The sequence below is a fragment of the Lepidochelys kempii genome, chromosome 7 (assembly GCF_965140285.1).
Source record: "Lepidochelys kempii isolate rLepKem1 chromosome 7, rLepKem1.hap1, whole genome shotgun sequence".
Lineage (NCBI taxonomy): Eukaryota > Metazoa > Chordata > Testudines > Cheloniidae > Lepidochelys > Lepidochelys kempii.
The window spans coordinates 30,258,424-30,273,692 of record NC_136386.1 but is presented as its reverse complement, the minus strand read 5'-3'; the positions used below and the strand labels follow the sequence as shown (position 1 = coordinate 30,273,692).

Sequence of the window (15,269 nt, the reverse complement as noted above, 5' to 3'; positions counted from 1 at the left end):
TGAGCAAAAAGTTAACTATCTAGTAAATAAGCTATATGTCTTTCACCATTTTCTAACATGCTAAAGATGTTCAGTTAATAAGAATCTGAAATATTAAGCTATATAATTGCTTAAATAAATGCATATTGTTATAGTATATTCTCTTAGGCAGCAAAAAGGTGTACCAAATCTCGCGTAAAGGCTCTGTTTAGTTGTAACTCAGCATGTTTTAATGAGGGGGCACCTTTCTTTAGAAAATTGCTGAAGTACAAAGTTTATGAAAATGGATGATTGAAATTGAGGCTTCCCACTTCGTAATTTAAATCACCTTGATTTTAAATCAGTCCACCATGGTTTCCTAGAGTTTAAGGACGCAAGAGATCATCAGATCCTCCAGTCTGACCCTCTGTATAACATGGGGGGTTCATTTTCATCCAATCCTGCTTGTATTGAGCGCAATGCATTTGAATCCTCAGGAGGCTAAATTATTGTGAGCCCCATGCAGAGAACAGGCAAGACCGAGGAGCCCCCAGTGCCCAAGGGACCTGCGCTGGCAGGGAATCGCTGTGATGAGCCGTGTCCAGCTGATCCCAGCAGGTGTCCTGCGCCCCATGCTGCAGGGGAAGGTGAAAACCCCCAAGGACTCTGCCAATCTGACCTGGGGGAAATTCCTTCCTGACCCCCAGTCTGATGATGGGCTGAACCCTGAGCATCTGGGCAAGACCCACCCACCAGGCAGCTAGAGAGAGGATTTGATACCATCTCAGAGCACTGGCCCACCCCATCCAGTGTCTCGGCTGGGCTGATCTCTGGTGCTTCAGAGGAAGTCAGAAAAAAATCCCCAACCCAGACATAAGAGCATAAGAACGGCCATACTGGGTCAGACCAATGGTCCATCTAGCCAGAATCCTGTCTTCCGACAGTGGCCAATGCCAGGTGCTTCAAAGGAAATGAACAGAACAGGTAATCATCAAGTGATCCATCCTCTGTTGCCCATTCCCAGCTTCTGGCAAACAGAGGCTAGGACACCATCCCTGCCCATCCTTGCTAATAGCCATTGATGGACCTATCCTCTATGAACTTATCTAGTTCTTTTTTGAGCCCTGTTATAGTCTTGGCCTTCACAGCGTCCTCTGGCAAAGAGTTCCACAGGTTAACTATGCATTGTGTGACAAAATACTTCCTTTTCTTTGTTTTAAACCTGCTACCTATTAATTTCATTGGGTGACCTCTAGTTCTTGTGTTATGAGAAGAAGTAAACAACACTTCCTATTTCTCCAAACCAGTCATGATTTAATAGACCTCTATAGTATCCCTCCTTAATTGTCTCTTTTCCAAGCTGAAAAGTCCCAGTCTTAACTAACTAAACGGATCTAGTTAGCTGTACATTGTGGGAAAAAATCCCTTCCTGACCCCAGAAAGTGACTGGCTGAAGCCCTGAAGCATGAGATTTGATTACAGTCATCTTAATGTAGACAGTCTCTGTCTTTTTGCAATCATGGAAACAAAATCAGTTTAGAAGCCGCTGCCATGAGGATTTAAATCTGGCCCATCTGTGTCTGATTTCAGCATGTTCATTGGAAACAGAGTGTCTGCAAATTTAAAACTGTTTTTGTGGGGGAAAATACTTTCCCACTGCAACAATTAATCCATGGGACTCACTGCCACATGATTTTATTGTGGCAGAGAGCTCAGGAGGAATTGCATAGGGCCTGGATGCTCATAGGGCAATCGAGACATCCCGAGAAAAGATTAAAAAAAAGACAAGCAAGCCTTTTGGAAGGGCTTTGGAGCTTCCTGCTTCAAGCCACAAGCTGCCTGCTAACTAATGGCTTAGTGACACTCCAGGAGCTCAATCTATTTAGTTTAAGGCAGGGGTTCTCAAACTGGGGGTTGGGACCCCTCAGGGGGTCGTGAGGTTATTATGTGGGGGTCATGAGCTGTGTGCCTCCAGCATTTATAATGGTGGTAAATATATAAAAAAGTGTTTTTAATTTATAAGGGGGGATCACACTCAGAGGCTTGCTATATGAAAGGGGTCACCAGTACAAAAGTTTGAGAATCACTGGTTTAAGGGATATATAAACTCCTTCACAAGATGCATGCGCAGGGGAGTGTGTTTGTGTGAATCATGCACACAGGACACACACACACACTGCTCTGTAGACAATCTCATGTGTGTATAATAATCTTACCTCTTATCTAGTACTTTTAATCAGATTTTAAAGCACGCTACAAAGGGGAATGATATCATTCTCATGCAGCCACCTCTGGTGTGGGCCACTGGGGCTGTTTATACAGAGATCCCTTTTGCCCAGCACTGAAATGCAGCTGCAATTACCCCTATTTTACAGATGGGGAAACTGAGGCACAAAGAGGGAAGACTTACCCTAAGTCACCCAGTAGGCTGGTGGCAGAGCCAGGAATAGAATCCAGGAGTCCGGATCTCCAGTGCCATGCTCTACCCACTAGCCACACTGTGAGGTCCATATGTAATATTCACCTCCCTGTATGATGATGCACAGAGGATGGGAGTCTCACAGCCCCCAGCTACCCAGCCTAGTTCTGTAGCTCAAACTGTAATGATGCTGTCCTAGTCTAAACTAGAAAGGATTTGTCGGTATTGCCAAACCAGTACAGTCATGCCGGCAAACCTTCCTAGTGGAGACTCTGCTTATACCGGCAAAACACTCCTTATACCGGGTCCCTGAGCAAAACAAGCCACTGACAAAAGGACTTTTTTATCATTATTATCAGTGCTCTCAGTCTGTTTGCTGCTGTAACCGTATCTGCATTGGAGCTTTTGCTAGTATAAAATGTTAACAGATCTCACCCGTGACATTGCTTTTACCAGCAAACGTTTTGAGTGTCGATCTGGCCTCAGTCTTTTAACTCGGGAAATCCCCAGTTCAGTCCCTGGGCTCAGCCAGGATTGTGGCTGTCCTGCATGTGTGTATTTTACATACACACTCCCCTGTATGCACCTCTCGGGCATATACACAGGGAACAGAAAGTACCTACTTGGGGACAGAAGTTGGATAACATGAGGGCTCTTCAGTTCGGCAGTCAGAGGTGTAACGTGATCCAGCAACTGGAAACTGAAGCTTGCGGAATGCAGATCGAAAATAAGGCAACATATTTTTACCAGTCAGGGGAATTCACCAGTGGACCAACCGTGGGTTGTGGTGGATTCTGCATCACTGGCAATACTTAAATCAAGATTGGATGGTTTTCTAGCAGATCTGCTCTGTCCCGGATGAACTAATTCCAGGCCAGCCTATCTTATATATAGGGCCCTACCAAATTCAGGGTCCATTTTGGTCAATTTCACTGTCACAGGATTTTAAAAATCATGAATTTCATGATTTCAGCTATTTACATCTGAAATTTCACAGTGTTGTCATTGTAGGGGTCCTGACCCAAAAGGAGTTGGGGGGGTGGGGGTTGCCAGGTTATTGTAGCGGGGGTTGCCTTCAGAGCTAGGCAGCTGGAGAGCGGTGGCTGTTGCCCGGGAGCCCAGCTCCGAAGGCAGAGCTGCCGCCAGCAGCGGTGCAGAAGTGAGGATGGCCTGGTATGGTGGTGCCACCCGTACTTCCGCGCTGCCGCCTGCAGAGCTGAGCCCTCGGTCAGCAGCCGCCGCTCTCCAGCTGCCCAGCTCTGAAGGCAGCAGTGCAGAAGTAAGGGTGGCATGGTATGGTATCACCACCCTTACTTCTGTGCAGCTGCTGGCGGGGCGCTGCCTTCGGAGCTGGGCACCTGGCTAACAGCTGCCACTCTCCAGCTGCCCAGCTCTGAAGGCAGCACAGAAGTAAGGATGGCAATTCTGTAATCCTCCTACCATAATCTTGTGACCTCCATCCCCCCCCCGCACCTCTCTTTTGGGCCAGGACCCCCAGTTTGAGAAATGCTGGTCTCCCCTGTGAAATCTATATAGTATAGGGTAAAAGCACACAAGAGACCAGATCGCAGTGGGCCCGTCTGGCCTTACAGACGATGGACACACTCTCCTACTCCCCTGTACATACACGCATGATTGTCATCTGCTTTGCAGACAAGCAGGACACAAAGGCGGTTCCTGTCGGCATCCCAACTTTGATGGCTTTTGGGGAGAGATGGGGGGGTACTGGCCCCAGGGGTCAGTGGGGAGACAGAGCTGGGTTGTCTCTGGAAGGGGACGGGAGGAAAACCTTGCTGCCTCCCAGACTCATAGTCCCCACTCCCCTCCCAGAGCTGCAGCTAGAACCCAGGAGTCTGACAAGTCACCAAATGTTTCCTGAAACTTGAATGGACCTGCATATGGAGGCAGCAGAGCCTGGTCGGTGCATAAAGCACAGGACTCCTGGGTTCTTTTTGCCACCTTGATGAGCTGTGTCACCTTGGACAGGTCCCTTCCCCTCTCTGTACTTCAGTTTCCCCTCCCATCCTTTCTCTGTGTCGATTGTTAGATCTCCAGAGCAGGGACTGTCTCTCACTGTGTGTCTGTGCAGCGACCCCCGTGACGGGGCCCAGCACGACTGTAATGCCCGTAATTCATAGAGATGAGAAGTCCCCATCTAGTTCCATTCTGTCCCCTCCGCTCCAGCACCCAGGGCAGGATTGTCCCCCAGGGCTCCAGTTCTTTGTCCTCTGTGTGCTGGGCTCCTGCCACTCCCCTGGCTGGGGGGCTGTCAGCCCAGCCTCTGGCCACAAGATTCCCCGCACAGAACAAATGTCCTCAAGGGAAAAGAATTGTGTTCCCTGTGCCCCTCCCTCTGCATCCCAGCAGCTGCAGCATGCTGGGAGGGGGCATGGATCCTAGGGGACTAGGGCTCTCTATCCCCGGAGCTGGCAGTCCCGGGATCAGTGGATACGTATGGGGCAGTGGTTAGAATATTGCCCCCCACCCCTCATTATTTCCACTTTAAAAACTTAGTGCTGAAACAGGCAGAAAACTCCCTTCAGGTGCCCTCGCTCCTGACCCACAGCCCCCTGCTAGGCCAGTCCTGGGCCCCCCCAACAGCTCTGTTGGAGCCCCTCCCTCCTGCCCCACAGCCCTCTGCTAGCCCAGCCCTGGGTTACTCCTCCCCTCCCCCACCACCTGTGGGATTTGAGTTGATATGAAATACAGATTCTGTTGTTCTTCCTCTTCCTAAATTGCTGCCTCCCTTGGTCCCTGCACAGGCCCCATAAATCACCTCCCACTAGCAGTGCTGCTGGGACAATGGCACCTGGTTAATGAGTGAGCTGGGCCCCTTGGGAACCAGGGTGCAGCTCCCAGCTCTGCAAACAGAAACCGAGGGCACTAACTGCTGGTCTGAGCCAAGCTGGGAGCCCCTGGGCTTGGCGGAATCAGGCTGCAGACCTGGAGGCCTCAGTGTGTGCTGGGGGAGCTCAGTAGGGGGCGCTCTCCCCTCACAGTCTGCGCTGGCCCCAGCCCAGAGATGAGGGTGCCATGCCACAGGGAGCGGGCTGGGGGAGCTCAGTAGGGGGCGATCTCCCCTCATAGTCAGTCCTGGCCCCAGCATCCCTGCCTGGTGCTAGGGTGCACGGTGCTGCAGATGCACCCAAGGCTGTGATGTCTTCGCCCAGCAGAGGAGTGGGGAACTGGAGGGCAGCGTCAGTTGCTTGTACGTGACAGGGCAACCGGCTGCCCTCAAGCGCCGGTCAAGTCCCACTTCTGGTTCTCAGCAGCTCGGTCTTCCTAGGAATTCCCTGTTGGAGCCTTTGTTCCATGGAGGTGCTCTGTGGGGACTGGGGGCTCAGGGCCCTGCCTGGGAGGTGGTTGGGGCACCCAAAACCACGGCTCCTCTCCCAGAGCCAGTAATGAGACCCAGGAGTCCTAAATCCCAGTCCACTGCTCTAACCACTAGTCACCATTACTCTCCTAGAGCTGGGACTTGAACCCAGGAGTCCTAATACTTACTCCGTGCTGACCTGCCTGCATCTCCGCTGGGTCAACACTCCCGACTTACGCTGGTATAACTACATTGCTTAGGGATGTGGGAAATTCATCCCCCTGAGCGACACCGTTAACCGACCTAACTCCCAGGGCAGACAGCACTGAGTCAACAGAAGGGCTTCTCCCACCTACCACCCCTACCTCTTGGGGAGCTTGAGTACCTACGCCGACGGCAGATGCTGCAGCGCTGGAAGCGTGGACGAGCCCTACATGATGGTGCCCCACTCCCTCCCCACTTGGAAGGATTTGGGTGTGTCGCTGGGCAGGGTCCTTCACAAACGGGCCAGGCCCTGATCACCCCATGCCTGAAATCCACACAGATCACCTGGCTGGGACAACATGCACCAGGGAGAAGGCAGGGGATTGTCTTCCCAAAGGAAGCAACCAGAAGCCAGGTGCCTGGGGGTGTTCAATGGGAAAACCCTGTGTTGTATAATTTATAAACAACCTCCCACGATCCGCCCCAGAAGTGGCTGTATCTCAGTGCCAGGAAGGGATCCCTTAGGTGTGTTTCTGAAAGATGTGTGCTTGGGAGGGGACGCTCTCTGTAACAGGGTTTGTCTGGTGCTTGCTGTTACCCAAAGTTGGAGGCCTCTCTGGTCCTGTAGGAATGACGTGTCTAGTGTGCGGCCCATTCTACAGCTGCTATAAAAAGCATGCCTCATTTCATCCTCCAACGAAATGCAGCCACTTCTAGGGTGGAGCATAGCAGTGTACAAGAGCCGCACAGCAACGCCACACAAGGGTGTCTGGGGCGAGTAAGAACAGCTGGAACTGCCAGTGCATCTAGGGAGAGCAATTGAATTGCCTGAGCTGGAAATTCCCCAGGACAGTGGGGTTGAGGGGTCAGGATCAGCACAGTGTCCCCTAGTGCTGCACGGGGGCATCTGTGCCAGCCCTGACTGCAATGGGAGAGAGCCTGTTTCCTTCCGCACTCTTTATTTCTCTTGGAGGCGTGCCAGCTGCATCCTGACCTGGCAGTGCCTGCAGTCTGGGTGCCCTGTGACAATTGGGAGTGGTGCCAGGCTGGCAAAGGCCCCATGTGAGTTATGGGAAAGGGCAGCACTATGTAGGAGTTGGGACTTTGCCACCTCTGGGACAGGATCTGAGATCAGGAGCTTTTAACTCCTGTCATGAGCCCCCTGCACTGCCTGCCCACTTCCCCAAATCCTCATGCTGCCTGGACATCAAGGGGTGAAATAGCCCTGAATGGAGGTGCATGTCACTTGGCATGTGAACCCCCATGTCCAGGACACCTCCCACCCCAGAAGATTCCATTCTACCTCCCTGAATAACCCCCTTCTGTTTTAACCCCATTCACCATTATCTTTTATTTCTAATTCCAAATGACTGTGCAGCTGCTAGCCAGCCATGTGCCTACCCCAGAGACAGTTGCATCTCACCCCCACTCTTTCCCCTGGGGAAGCATGAGCCCTGTTGCCGGTGGGCAAGTCAGGATTCTGGGCAGCAGGGGACAGCATGGAGGACCTCATAGAAGCATGTAATAGGCATGGGGAGTGAGAGTAGAGAGGATGAGGTGCAATACAAGGTCTGTACACTAGGTGGAGCTGATTGATGGCAAGAGAGCTGTTTTTCGGGTTGGGAAAATACCAGGGCCCTAGCTGCATGCTGTACCTGTGGAACTCCCTGCTGCAGGAGGTTGCAAAAACCCTGGCTCTGTCATGCCAGTAACCACTCCCATTCTTGCCTTTCAGACCTGCTGCCACTTGCCTTCCTCCAGCAGGACTGGGGCCTCCAGGGTGAGTCATGATTCAATTTGTGTAACTAAACTGAATGTAATTAACAAAATTATGATTGTTAATAATGTATTTCACTAGCAGCTGCCCTCCAAGTCTGTTATGTCTTTTGAAGCATTAGTCCCTTGCAAAACCATCTCAAGCACTAGAGATTATCCCCGTAGAACCGAGGAGTCCTGGCTCCCAGCACCTCCTGCTCTAACCCACTTGATCCCACTCTCGTCCCAGAGCCAGGAATAGAATGCAGGAGGCTGCTGTGCTACAGTGAGTGGGGCAGAGGTTCAGTAGGGGGCACTCTCTCCCCAGAGTAAATGCTACCCCAGTACCGCAGCATGTCTCTAGGGTACGCCGTGGTGCTAGAAATGCCATTCACTGCAGGAGACACAAGTGTGACACTACATCTCAGCACCAGGTGAGGGATGCATGTCTAAACAGCCTCCTTACCCCTCCCCAGAGGCGGCTGCATCTCAGCACTCTGGGATCCTGGTGTCAGGGGTTCCCCAGCCTGGCGGGGTGGGAGTTGGGATGACTCATTGTGGACTCTGGATTAGTCACATTGTGAGGTAGATTCCTGCAGCGGAAGCTGCAGTCGGTGGCTGTGCCCTGAGTGACAAGGTTCAAGCCTGGCTCTGGATGGAGATCTCCTGGGGACTCCATCTCCTCCCTGCAGGGCTGCTGGCCTAATGCCAGCGAAGTGTGACATGGGGGGCTGTACATACCACTGTTGTGTTAAAGCTCCAGTCAGGGGAAATCCACAAGAGGGAGTAGCTGCCCCAGACTTGACAGGCCTGTGCTGAGATGTGGGGGCTGTTTATACAGGGATCCCTTGCCTCATGCTGAGCTGCAGCCACCTTGGGGGTGGAGAAGGAGGGGTGCATAGGGGCTGTTCAGAAGGACTCCTGGGTTCTGTACAGTTCTGAAAGAAGAGTGGGATCTAGTGGATAGGGCAGGAGGGGCTGGGAGTCAGGACTCCTGGGTTTTATTCCCTAGTTTGGCCACTGACCCAATCCATGTGCCTCAGTTTCCCTCCATTGGATTTACGTCCCTCAGGCTAAACCCATTGCTGATTGCAGAGGTGTGGGCACAGGTGGGTGATGCCAAGGGTGGGTCTGTCCATTGCTCATGTCTGTCTCTCTGTGCCCTCAGACCCTACCCCCAGCAGCACCCCCTACGTGGAGATCATCGAACAGCCCAAGCAGCGCGGCATGCGCTTCCGCTACAAGTGTGAGGGGCGCTCGGCCGGCAGCATCCCCGGGGAGCACAGCACTGACACCACCAAGACCCACCCCACCATCAAGGTCAGCCCCTGCCCTGCCCCAGTGCACCTCTCCCCCACACTCCACCTCAAGATCAGCCCCTCCCTGCACTCACAGACAAGGTCTTTGCACCTCCAGTGCCCCCTCCCAATCCCTCACTTCTGGGTGGGTGGCCTGGACCCCCTAACGAAATCCGGGGGGAAGGAGCACTGCCTAAAGGATAGAGCAGAGAACTGGGAGCCAGGACTCCTGGGTTCTATCCCTAGCTCTGGGAAGGGAGTGGAGTCTCGTGGGACAGAGTAGGTGGGGTGAGGGTGAGCTGAGAGCTAGGTTCTCTCTCTGGCTGTCTTGATTTGCTGCATGACCCCAGCGTGTGCTGCTCCCCCACTCTGTGACTCAGTCCCCCCCCACGCCCCCATGAGATTTGAGGAGGGTCTCTGAGTGTTAACACTCCCGAGCTCCCATGTGGAGCAGGACCCCAACAATGCCTGATGCCAAAGGCCCCAGACCCCTGCAACTGCAGGGGTCATGGCTCATGGGTGCGGTGAGTATGGAAGGTCTCAGCCTGATTTCCAGTGGGAATGGGAGGGAGGGGCTCCTTTCCAGCCCTGCTGAGGATCCTTGGAGCCCCTAACCTCTGCCTCCTTCTCCCATCCCCAGATCAATAATTACACAGGCCCCGGGAAGGTTCGTATCTCTCTGGTGACCAAGGACGCCCCCCACCGACCCCACCCCCACGAGCTGGTGGGCAAGGACTGCAAGGATGGCTACTATGAGGCTGAGCTTTCACCTGAGCGCAACATCCACAGGTGAGCTGGGACGCCTGGGTTCAATGCCCAGCTTTGGTAGGGGCGTGGGGGTCTGCTGCAGTAGAGATGTGGGGCTGGAGTCAGGACTCCTGGGTTCTGTCCCTGGATTGGGGGACGGGTGGTTGTCGAGTGGGTTAAAGCGGGGTGGGGAGCCAGGCATCAGGACTCCTGGGTTCTATTTCAGCTTTGCTGCTGATTTGCTTTGTGGGAAATTGCGGCACTACGATGGGAGGGGCCTGACCCAGGATCTCTCAGCAAGTCGGGCAGAGCTGGGGACGGAATCCAGGGGTCCTGCCCCCCACCCTTCCCGGGGCTGGGCTGGCACCGTGCAGGGAGGAGCGGTGGGTAACTCCTGCCTGCATCTCAGCTTCCAGAACCTGGGCATCCAGTGCGTGAAGAAACGGGAGCTGGACGAGGCTGTGGCACAGCGCATCCGCACCAACAATAACCCCTTCAATGGTGAGTGGGGGACTGCCTGGGGGTGGGGCAGAACCAACCGCAGCCCCTTCCATGGGGGGGACTGCCTGGGGTGGGGCAGAACCAACCGCAGCCCCTTCAATGGGTGGGGACTGCCTGGGGGGGTGGGGCAGAACCAACCGCAGCCCCTTCGATGGGGGGGGGGGGGACTGCCTGGGGGGGTGGGGCACAACCAACCGCAGCCCCTTCGATGGGGGGGACGACTGCCTGGGGGGGTGGGGCACAACCAACCGCAGCCCCTTCGATGGGGGGGGGGGGACTGCCTGGGTGGGTGGGGCACAACCAACCGCAGCCCCTTCAATGGTGAGTGGGGGACTGCCTGGGGGTGGGGCAGAACCAACCACAGCCCCTTCGATGCGGGGGGACTGCCTGGGGGGGTGGGGCAGAACCAACCGCAGCCCCTTCAATGGGGGGGGACTGCCTGGGGGTGGGGCACAACCGACTGCAGCCCCTTCGATGAGTGGGGGACTGCCTGGGGGTGGGGCACAACCAACCGCAGCCCCTTCAATGGGGGGAGACTGCCTGGGGGTGGGGCACAACCAACCGCAGCCCCTTCGATGGGGGGAAGGACTGCCCGGGGATGAGGGAGAACCAACCGCAGCCCCTTCGATATAAGGGGGGCCAGAGCCAGTAATAGCCCCTTCAGGCAGTGTGGGAGGAGGAGAAATTGCCCAGGCAGGGTTGGAGCCACGGATCCCGGGAGAGGGGAGGTGGGGATGGGGATCTCAGCCACCCTGTGTGAGCCTCATTGCCCCTCTCTTGCCCCCACAGTGCCCCTGGACAATCAGAAGGGGGACTATGACTTGAACGCCGTGCGGCTCTGCTTCCAGGTGTGGGTGCAGGACCCTGTGGGCACCGGGCACCTCGTCCCGCTGCCCCTCGTGGTGTCACAGCCGATCTACGACAACCGTGAGCCCCGGAGGGAGGGAGCCGGGCCCAGCTGCAGGGGTTGGGGGTGGGGGTCACCAGCATAGCAGCGGGGGAGAGGGTACCTTGGGGAGGGTCCTTGGCCCAGAGATTGGGGAAGTTGGTGGGGGTCTCTGGAGCGGCAATGGGGGGTGGTACAGGAGAATGGAGGGGCTGAGGGTTGCAGTGGGGAGGGGGTGCCTAGCACATGGATATGGTGGGGTCCAGAGGAAGAGACTCATGTGTGCCCCCATGATGGTTTGTATTGGGGTCCCTGACTCCCCCTTCCACTCTCCAGGAGCCCCCAACACGGCTGAGCTGAAGATCTGCCGGGTCAATCGCAACTCGGGGAGCTGTCTGGGTGGGGACGAGATCTTCCTGCTCTGCGACAAGGTGCAGAAAGGTAAGTGCTTGGGGGGGAGCCGTGAGGCTGGGGCTTACTCCCTGAGGGTGTGGGTGCAGGCCTTGGGCTCCTAGCGTGTGGTGGGGGGATGAATGAGTGTGCTGGGCATGCCCAGAGGGGATGAGTACAGAGGTCCTCTTGTTCCATCAGGGCACAGTTGGCTTTATCCCCAAATGCTGGATCTCCAGCCTGGCTCCTCCCACAGGGATGGTGACTCCAACCCCACCCCACTCCCATACACTCCCACCCCCCAAGCAGCTGGCTCCATTGCTCTTTGATGCGGAAGCCAGTGGTTAGAATGGGGCGGCCTGGGGTCTATCCACAGCTCTGGGAGGGCAGTAAGGTCTAGTGGTTGGGAGGCTGGGAGCCCAGACTCCCGGGTTCTATCTCCAGTTCTCCCATTGGTGCCTGCAGCCCCCTCACCTCCCCTTTGCCTCCCCCCAGAGGACATTGAGGTCCGATTCTTCAAGGACTCGTGGGAGGCCAAGGGCTCCTTCTCGCAGGCAGACGTGCACCGGCAGGTTGCCATCGTGTTCAAAACCCCGCCCTACCAGGACCAGGCGCTCAGGGAGCCGGTGACGGTGCAGATGCAGCTCCGGCGCCCATCTGACAAGGAGGTCAGCGAGGCCATGGAGTTCCGCTACCTGCCAGATGAAGGTACCAGGGGGGCCTTTCCTCCACCCTGGCTCGAGGGCAGCGGGACTGGCTGGCTCCAGGGGTGGGGAATGTGACCCCACCCCGGGGCAGGGCGGAATCAGCCCCCAGGGCTAAAGGGCCATGCTCTCCCCTAGGTGACTTCCACCGCATCGAGGAGAAGCGCAAGCGAACGCGGGACACCTTCAAGAACTTTGTGCAGAAAGCGCCTTTCGCAGGTGAGGCCAGGGGTGGGCGATGACTCTTAACGGGCAGGGGGGGCAGAGTATCTAGGGGGATGGGGAGGAGATGGGGGGGGTCTCTTTGCTGGGAGGGGGGAAGGGGTGGTCTCTGAGCTGGGCAGGGAGAGCCTTTTAGCTGGGAAGGGGGCTGGGAAGGAGGGGCTCTTTGGGGGAGGGCAGCTCAGGAGGGTGGGTGGCTCTTGAGGGGCAGGGGTGGGAGGGTCTTAGAGTTGGGCTTCAGGCACCTAAGCCAAGGGGGGTTGAGGGAGAGGAGACTGAACCTGGTTGTCTCTAGTACGAGGGTCGGGGGTATGACTGTGGTGTTGGGAGGTGGAGCCCATTAGTCTCCTACATGGAGGGGGAACTGAGGGTGGCCTCGCTGCTGTGGGGGGGTCCTCTGCTCTGGTGCCCCCCCATGTTACTGACCCTGTCTCTCCTCCCAGCAGTGGTGGTTCCGGAGTCACGCTCCCCGCGTCGGATTGCTGTCCCTGCCCGCACAGCTGCCATGCCCAAACCCAGCCTCATCCGACCCAGTATGAGTGGTAAGGGGGCTCCAGCCACTCTACGCAGGGTGGGGAATGGGCCTTTCCCCTCAAGGGGGCACCAGTTTGGGGGGACTGCACAATCCCCCATAATGCTTCTCTGTACCATGCTGTCCTAGAGGGGAGGCACTGGGGTCCCTGCCCATGGGATTGGCCCCCCCACCTCCCAGCACTAACCTCTCCCTTCTCTAGGTCTCACCGGAATGGCGGGCGCCATGGGGCAGCTGCCGACCATCCAGAAGCCGCAGGCCACGGCCCAGCACCCCCCCTTACCCTTCACCGGGCCCAGCCGAGCTCCTCCTCCTCCCACCCCCCAGCTGGGCTTCAGTACAGTCAACCTGGAGGAGTTCTCCAGCCTGGGCATCTCAAGCCGGGCCCAGCCCCCACCCCCTGCTCCCGAGGCCGAGCCCAACTTTGACCCCTTCTTCCACCTGCCGTTTGAGGGCGGGGGCGACTCAGTCGCCATGGAGCTGGGGGCCTTGCTGGAGGACACCACCTACACCAGCCTGGAGTCCATCAACACTACTGAGTTCCGGCAGCTGCTGAGCCAGGGGTCGTCCACCGAGGGTGCTGACGGGCACAGCATGCTCCTGACCTATCCCGAGTCGATCACCCGCCTGATGAGCAGCCAGCGTGGTGTGGTGGGCGTGACAGGGGAGGAGCCACAGGGCAACGGCGGGGGTGGGGGGGCCAGCGGTGCCAACAGCTTCATCAACGGGGTCCTGGGCGGCCTCCCGGAAGAGAACCTCACCTCCATGGGGGATCTGGACTTCAGCGCCCTGCTCAGCCAGTTCAGTTCCTCTTAGTTGGGACGCTGGGAAAGACGGACTGACGGTGACACCCCCCCACCTGGCTCTGCGCAAGGGACTCGGGGGGTAACTGCTCATCCACCGAGAGCCCCCCCACCTCCCACCGGGGGGATCGGACTCTGCCCTGGACTCAGTCAGTTCAGGTCCCCCATCCGGCCTGCCTGGGCCTTGTATTACTGGCTTCGTTTGGCTATCAATCTCACTGTCCGCCCACCCCATGCCTCCCCAGAGCCCTGCTCTGTATCCCCCCCCACTCCATCCCCTGCACTACGGGGGGTCTCCCACTTGTCAGGCTGAGGGGGCAGCGCCAGGGGTTAGTTCCCTCCCCTGTTGCAACGGGAGGAGCAAAGAAGAACCTGACCCTCTTTTCACAGGAATAGAGGGGGGAGGAGCAGACAATGGACTGATCCATTGTCAGGACTGGGAGGGGACAGGCTTCACCCATTATTCACAGGAGGGAAGAGGAGGGGAGTGAAGCTGCCCTGAGCTTCTGGGTTCCTTCTGCTCTGTCCTCCCTTACCTGAAAACTGTTGGCTGGGGTGGGGGAGCTCTGCCTTAGCTCCTGCAGCAGCTCTGATTGGCTGCCTATCCCCATTCCCAGCCTCCTGGGGATGGGCAGCCAATCAGAAAGGGTTCCCTCAAGGCAGGGCTGAGGGGTTCTGGCATCCAGACCGGCTCTGTGTTGTGGGTGTATTGTGGGAGGGGGAATTCTCCTTCCCACCCTCAGAAGGTGCCTTAGCAGAAGCAGCATTAACTCCCCCCACCCCTTTGCAGCTGGGGAGTGTGAACAGGACCCCTCCCACCCAGCAGAGGGCCTGTGGTGAGCTGTGGGAGACCCAGCACCCCCTTGCTGGGGGGGTCTCCTCCCCCTGTTGCACATTGGCTTTGAGAGCTCTGCAAGCTGTGTAAGGGGGATGAGGGTTGTTGCTGCACCTTGTTTCGGGGCATTCTCCAATTCTTGTATTATAATGTGCCTTGCCGTGCGGTAGGAAGGGGTGGCACTGCCCCTCCATGCCTAGTGCCCCTGGATCTCCCCATCCCTGCTCCATGGCTCAGAGGACTCAGCTGGGCCTGCGGTTGGGGTGGGGGCAGTGCCCAAAACAGCCAGCAGTAGGTGCCCTGTTGCACAGAGCACTCTTCCAGGTCTGTAAAACGAAGCTGGCCCTGCTAGGTGTCGTAAGAGAGGCTATGAACCTATCAGAGGCTCTGAGCTACTCCTCCCGCTGGCACCGGCTTGCAGCAGGAAGGCCCAGAGAGTAGTGCTACAAAGCACCTGGGCCCATCACGGCCTCCTGCCCCTCTCTGCATTCACCATTGCAGGGTTTGTATAGCGTTCCTCACCCTATATTTTGGCTTCCACTGTCGTTTGTCTTACTATTGGCTAAATGTAGCTGGACGGTTTTAACCGTGAGTGACACGTATTATTAATGTATTTGCTATCTCTGGGGCGCAGGGACTTGCTTCCGTGCCCAGTTTTTCCGCTGACTTATGTTCCTAATAAACCTGAGTCAAAGCACA

At 56.5% G+C, this 15,269-nt stretch overlaps 1 protein-coding gene across 4 annotated transcripts in view; it reads left to right on the top strand.

The window, feature by feature from the left end:
* RELA (RELA proto-oncogene, NF-kB subunit) overlaps positions 1-15,269 on the top strand; it is a 23,938-nt gene extending 8,669 nt beyond the window's left edge. For 2 of the 4 annotated variants that reach the window (XM_073351677.2, XM_073351676.2), the window contains exons 2-11: positions 7,633-7,677; positions 8,821-8,972; positions 9,591-9,739; positions 10,107-10,198; positions 10,988-11,125; positions 11,421-11,525; positions 11,970-12,182; positions 12,317-12,397; positions 12,844-12,942; positions 13,135-15,269. In XM_073351677.2, coding sequence (XP_073207778.1) covers positions 8,880-8,972; positions 9,591-9,739; positions 10,107-10,198; positions 10,988-11,125; positions 11,421-11,525; positions 11,970-12,182; positions 12,317-12,397; positions 12,844-12,942; positions 13,135-13,748 — 1,584 coding nt within the window. In that variant the 5' untranslated portion in view covers positions 7,633-7,677; positions 8,821-8,879 and the 3' untranslated portion in view covers positions 13,749-15,269. Of the gene's footprint in view, positions 1-6,291; positions 6,313-7,632; positions 7,678-8,820; positions 8,973-9,590; positions 9,740-10,106; positions 10,199-10,987; positions 11,126-11,420; positions 11,526-11,969; positions 12,183-12,316; positions 12,398-12,843; positions 12,943-13,134 lie in introns of those variants that run through there. The other 2 variants (XM_073351675.2, XM_073351674.2) reach the window with 2 other exon arrangements.